At 44.0% G+C, this 6,876-nt stretch overlaps 1 protein-coding gene across 1 annotated transcript; it reads left to right on the forward strand.

The window, feature by feature from the left end:
* The first annotated feature begins 1,488 nt into the window (after positions 1-1,488).
* LOC107200622 lies at positions 1,489-6,751 on the forward strand. The gene is made up of 2 exons (XM_019005843.2): positions 1,489-2,361; positions 5,244-6,751. The coding sequence occupies exons 1-2, from the start codon at positions 1,489-1,491 to the stop codon at positions 5,292-5,294; spliced, it is 924 nt and encodes a 307-aa protein (XP_018861388.1). The 3' UTR covers positions 5,295-6,751.
* Positions 6,752-6,876: the final 125 nt, after the last annotated feature.

Genomic DNA, 6,876 nt, shown 5'->3' on the forward strand with positions numbered 1-6,876 from the left:
CAGCAATGACCGATAATTGGTCAAGAGAAAAGACTCTAGGCAGTTCCCAGCAACTTCAACTTTCTTAAAGGTAAAGTAACTTCATAACATTTGGGAAGAGACAAGGGTGGGAAAACAGATGGATCAAAGTGGGGGGCAGGAATTACAACCATGGGAAAATGGAGGAAAGTGTGGATAGGTGAACACAGCCACGTATCCAAGCAAGTTGCTGGTTGATATGGCTGTCTCATCAACAAGTTGATCCTGCATCAACTGCAGTTTCCTTCTTCCTATATCTTTACTATATTTTTTCCAGTGCAGTCTCACTCTCTAGCCTATGCTTGTGTGGAGAAGTCTGTGTCGGCAACCATACAAGGGGCCACAGATCATAATGGTTCACAGTGCCAACAACAGGGCAGCTGTCACAGAACAGCTGGCTGGACTGGACAAAGTAAATCTGAGCATAACACAAATCCAATTCAGCTGGCCTGGCTCATGCCTGAACGTGTTCCCAGATAAGTTACAGGGGACCCTTGGCCAGCCCCATTCAAGCTGAGAAGTAAGCACATCACTGGCGAGAGATCTGGGAAGCAGAGAGAGATCCCAGCCAATAGCTATCTAAGCCCGGGAGTTTTGAATCAAGTATAAAAGTGAGCTCTGCATAATAAATGAAGCTGTTTTGTCTCATGAGCACCTGGTTCACAAGTTGTGGAGTTTTCATCTCCCTACCCACGACCAGCACATTACATGTGGTAACCCTGTGTGAAGGCACAGCCTTTCCCGCGAGCAGAGATAGGGGAAGACAGGGATACAGCAAGAAGAGCCTGTCTAAAACAGTGAAAAGCTGGAAAAAACAGGTGACGAAAGCGTGATCAACAGCAAAAAGCTGAAAAAGACAGAGGCCAGAAGACCCCAAACTACAGTGAAAAGCTGAAAAAAGAGGTGTGTGGAAAAAGCCGTCTAAAAGATACAGCGAGGAGAGCTGTTTGCAGTGAAAAATCACTAAAAAATCTGGAATATTTTTTGGACTTACCCTTAAAAATATAAGAAAATACCCATCAGAGCCATGGGAGCCTGGATCCAAGTCAATCGCCTGCAATTTTGAAGGTATGGCTGGTTTTTTTACAAGAATGGGACTTAGAATATGATAAAGATGCATTATTAGCTTTAATAACATGGGCCAAGAACTATGGATTGGACACAACCAACCAGTCTGCCCTTGACATAAATACATAGGAACAAACTGGACAATTTATACTTCGAGCAGCCTCCAAGGGAGACAAAAACACTGTGAAAGTTTTAAAAAGGCTTTAAAACTTTAAGGCTATAAACTTTAACTTTAAACTCCAGGGCGGAGATTTATTTTTGACTTAATGAGACATATAGATGCTGGACTGGAGAGCAAGAACAGGGCTCTGGAGGGACCAGAGGGAGATTGGGATACCTTTCCAAGCCCACGGGTGGAGCGGCACCACCGAATAGCTGCCCCGCAAGGTTGGGCTGCTCGGAATGCCTCCCTTGCCCCGAGACCGCTTTATTGTGAGCTGTTTTCAGCAAGCCCGCCATGCTGGAGAGCACAGGCAGCTGGCAGTGCCACGGCGGGTGGACGGACTGAGGCGTGTAGCACTGAACCGAACTGTGCAACCCCTCCACGAGTCCGGACTGGAGGGGGTGACGGGGCCGCGAGCTACCGCCGACTGCGCCGCAGCCGAGAGGAGCACGACAAAGCAGCAAAGGCGCCGCTGCGCCAAGGAGGTGCTGCACCAAGATGGAGCGTCCAATAGCTGCACCGATCTGTTGTGCAGTAGCAGATCTTCCCTTGGCTCCACGGTGGTGCTGCACCGTGCCTCAGAACGCCACCATTGTGGCCCCACAGCTCATAGCCACGCCGCTGACGCACACCACTCCTGGTACTGTCCCACAAGTGGAGCCGCCCACGCCCCTCGGCACCATGGAAACGCCTGGAACCGCCCCTGCCCAGAGCTGATTGGCTCAGCCCAGAAGCCGCGCCCGCGGTCCCGCCTCTGCTGGCCACGCCTGCCTGCCGCTGCTGGGGGCGGGGCCCGAGCTGATGTCACGTGGTGTCCGATCCATACCCGGAAGTACTCGGGAAGCAGGGCGTGGAATCCCAGCGCCGGACTCCGGTTTCGCACCTGCACCTGGTGCAGCCCTGGCTCCAGTTCAGCTACAGCGAAGGCCCCATCAGCCGCAAGGAACCGAGGAATCGCTGATGGAATCACGAGATATCACATAGGGAACCTTTACCTTACTACCAGCTCCGAAGGACAAGCCCCTACAATCCTGTTGTCAGAAGCTTCAACTCCATTGATGTTCAGAACAGAAACCATCCCCACTCGAGACCCGCTGATCTTTTGGATGGAGGTAAAACAAAAAACGATTGAAAGCGGGGAAATAGAGGGGGCTGAACTGATTTCTGCACCCATGCGTTTACCATCAGAAGAGGGCTGGCAGCAGGGAGGGGGAACAATTGGAGTATTCCCAGTTGTGTGCGATCATGACACAACACCCAATAAATACATGTCCTTTAATTGGCACATCCTTTCAGAGCTATGCCAGCTGGCTGCTAAACATGGGGTAGGGTCGCCTGCTGTAGAAAATATGCTTCGATTTATAACTGCTAGTGAATGAACTCCCTATGATAGGAGGCACATTGCAAAATTAATCTGTACTCCAGTGCAGTATATGATGTTTGAAACAGCCTGGATATCCTGTGCAGAGGTACCAGGGATTGAAAAATTCAAAGCTTCACAGCAGGACCCATGCTTTGAGGCAGGGATCACTCAGCTCGTGGGATTGCACCCCATGGAAGATCCCCCAACCCAGGCTTGTTTGAACTCTGCGATCCTAGCACAAGTGAATGACTTAACAATATGGGCACACAAGAGAAAAGGGTTGGGATGCCATTGCACATTGGCAGTCAGCTTTTGCAGTTTTGGGCATCCCTCACACCATCAAAACAGACAATGGCCCTGCACAGATTTCACAGAAAACAAGGCATTTCCTACAGGTCTGGGGTGTAGCACACCAAGCTGGTATTCCACAATTAGGAACAGGATAAGCCATCATGGAATGAGCATATGACACTTTAAAACGTATTATTGAAAAACAAAAGGGAGGAATGTCTGGTGAGACCCCACAGAGCTAAGGCAGGTAAAGCTGTTTATACACTAAATCATTTAACAGTATCAGAAAAGTCCGAGAACCCAGTAATTTTAAATCACTATCATTACAATCACCTGGAGATAAACTGTTGCCTAAGCCCAAAGTAATGGTGATATTATTTTTAAGCTGCCCCTGGGATAATTCCACAAGTCCGACACATGTCCGAGACTATCAGTGGAAATGGCAACACCGGAATGGAACTCGAACCCTTTTCAGTAAGTTCTGGTCCAGATCTAATAAAACAGATCTGGGATGTGATTGCAAGTGGAAACCTCATGTAAGAGCTTGGAAATGTAAATATTGTGATTCTTATGGTGAGGCAACTATTGTGGGTGGACCCCTAGGCCCTAGAAGCAAGCTGTATTTTGACCCACCAGTTGATGATGAAAATTAGAAAAGTTCCTTTGCTAATGGGACCTGGGCTCTAAAGGGGCATTACTGGATTTGTGGCCAAAATGTTTACCGCAGGCTACCCCCAAACTGGTCAGGGATATGTTATGTGAGGTATATTAGACCATTGTTCTTTCTGCTACCACAAGTTCAAGGAAATCAGTTAGGAATCAAAGTATATGATGATCTAATTAGAGAAAAGCAGTCCATTGATACATCCCTGGTTGGAAAGAGCACCCAAAAGTGGGGAAAAGATGAATGGCCACCTGAACGAATCATACAACACTATGGACCAGCTACCTGGAACCCAAATGAATTAATATCAGGTGCCAGAGAACCCATTTATAATCTAAACCGGATAATTAGGTTGCAGGCTGTCTTTGAAATAATAATCAACCAGACAGCTACAGCTCTTGACCTTCTTGCTGACCAGTCTACTCAGATGAGAAATGCAATATTTCAACATCGGATGGTATTAGACTACTTATTAGCAGAAGAAAGGGAAGTGTGTGGAAAATTTAATGACTCAAACTGCTGTTTGCAAATAGATGACAATGGAAAAGTGGTAAAACAAATAACAAAAAGAATAAAAAAGTTAGCCCATGTACCGGTCCAAACATAGAAAAAATGGGAATGGGACATGTTTTCATCGTTACCTGGTGGCCTATGAGTCAAACAAATGCTTTTTTTCCTCTTATGTGTTGTAGCAACTCTAATCTTTTTACCATGCATGATCCCTTGCTTAATACAACTCATTCAACATGTGATCAAAGGAATGCGGGTAGTAGCTGTGCCTACTGATCCAGAGATAGCTACAAAAGGGCAGAAAGTAATCCCACTGCAAATAATTGCAAAGCCAAAAAGGACCCAAGAACAAGAAATTAAGTCAATGATAACTAAAGTTTGTATAGACAATTATTAACAAAAATAAAAGAGGAGGGATTGAGAGGAATGACGGGTTTGTCTTTACAAACAAGCTGTGGGTCAGTTGATAAGATGTAGCTATCAGTGAGAGACAACAGAAACAATGGGATGGATTCCAGTAGAAGATCAAAAGAGCACTAAAAGTACACTATGAATTCCATAAAAGTTAAGAAGGGATTATGCATTGGGGGTGGTGGGGAAGGTATTGCAGGTATCAGGCGTTCTGGGAGGCCTGTACCTCTCAAGTACCTCAGCCTATGGGGAAAGAGAGAAGGGACAAGTGGCTGAGAATTAGGATAAAAAGGAGGCTGCACCCTCCAAAAATTTGAGAGACCCCAGGGGAATGCCCCATGGTCTCTCCCTTTATTCAAATAAAGTAAAAGGACTCCTCTGTCTCCTTTTTGGACATCAACCTCTGGTGTTTGTGGATTAATTTTCCTGACACTTCCTTTCCACAACAGTCCATCTTTCTTGTCTTCTTCTACAAACACAACTTAAGACAAGTAAATGATATATGGTCCTATTTTAAATAAGCTGAAAGACAAGTGGAATGATACATATATCCTTGGTCTATTAATTTCATCTTGGCAGTCATTGACTATGCATTGCTTCTACAAGCAGGAGGTGTATAGCCTAACCACACGTAATAATCATTAACTGCCTACATTGCTCTTACCTTGGATTCTTTTATATTTCTTTTACTTTGAATTTCCTTAAGTTACTGTTATTACAGTTGAATTCTTAATTTCCTAATTTTCTTAACTCAGTACAATGGCACTCTGACATCAAGAGAATGGCTGCACAGCTATATCACGTAGGTTTTGCCACTCATCCTGGAATTCCAACAGGAAGACAGACTGCAACCACAAGACACCCAAAATGAGGAAATCACAGAAAATGGGCTGCCACCTTGCCTAATATTTTTGGAGGCTTTTGTAAGTGAATTGCTGTGGCAAAAGATTGTACTTCAGTAACTGTGGACTCCTGAGGGGTACAAAATAATTGCCCCAAAACAGCTACCAGCAAAGGGATTTTCAGAATACATAGCAAGGATTCAGCAGCTGGCACATCTCATTCTTCATGTTAAGCAGAAGTGATCCATCCTATAGTACCAGTGTACATGTTTATATGAGTAAAACTGAGGAAAGAATGATAGAATGGGTGGAGAGTAAGTTTTGTTTAAAAGCAATATCACCTTTCCTTCTCATAGGGTTTTGTATTGATTTTCATTACTTTAATTTGAAAGGATTACAGTCCTTGTTTTTTTAATATATCACCGTCATATTGGGTATTCAGCAGCTTCTAGGCAAATGTTCTAAAACTTGATCTATAGTTGTCATAAATCTCTGATGATTCAATAATCAATGATTAATCCATACAAAGTAGGACAGGTTGGGATATGGAGAGCTTCTCATCTCAGACTTCCTGGTATGAAGAATGTTCCACCCTTTTATTTGTGGGAGTACGGTCTGACAAATTAAAGGAAGGTGAATATACACATGCAAGGATTGAGCAGTGGTAAACCAGGTCTACTTACTCTAGTCTTACTGCAAAAGCCTAAAAGTGATCTCTGGCCCTTCCCTCATTCACACACATTTATCACATCCTGTGAAGTTTGGTGCAGAGAAAGACTTCTGCTATCAGCAGCATACTCGGTTGCTTGCAGTTCAAATTAGCCTGTGAGGTGCCACTTGAGAAACTGCAATGTAGTTTCATGGAGAGAGTGTTCAAAAAGACCTTTAGATCCTGATTTCTCCAGAGACAGAGAAATACCGTCTCTGCAGCATTGTCTCTGATGTCAACCTCAGGCCTCTTCTATGAAAGAGATGACAGTACTGCTTTCTCTCCTCTTTCCTCCTTAGCTTCTATCTGTGTGCTAGGTGAGACCATCCTCTCCAGGACTTCAAAGAATGTAAATTCTTAGCATATAAACATTGACACTTCTAGGCAGATTTTTAGGGTTTAAGCATCAAGCAAAATGGAACTTTTGGGAATCTAAAATTTGAAAGTCGGCACCAAGAGGGATAACTGGACAACACTTGAATGTGTAACTCTTTGCCTTGCTAGAATTATTAATACCACTTCTTCCTTCCTGCATTTTGACCTTCTTAGAAGATCATCTGGTTACTCTCAGACTACTTCCACATTTGAAATAAAGAGAAGCCAAGGTGATATATATGTTCATGTTTAACATAAATGCAATTGTTATAAATTTGTATTGTGATATTGGCTTTCGCAGATGAATATTATATATTAAATACTTTTTAGCTATGTATGTACCTTTTTCTTGCTAACAAGTTTTAAGTTTAAAAGAATTTCCTAGGTACAAGGCAAGGAAACCCCAGAGGGCAAGGACACTGGGGCCCAAGCAGTTATCAGGAGAACAATAGAATCCAAACT

This window comes from Parus major, chromosome 2 (assembly GCF_001522545.3).
Source record: "Parus major isolate Abel chromosome 2, Parus_major1.1, whole genome shotgun sequence".
NCBI classification, from domain to species: domain Eukaryota; kingdom Metazoa; phylum Chordata; class Aves; order Passeriformes; family Paridae; genus Parus; species Parus major.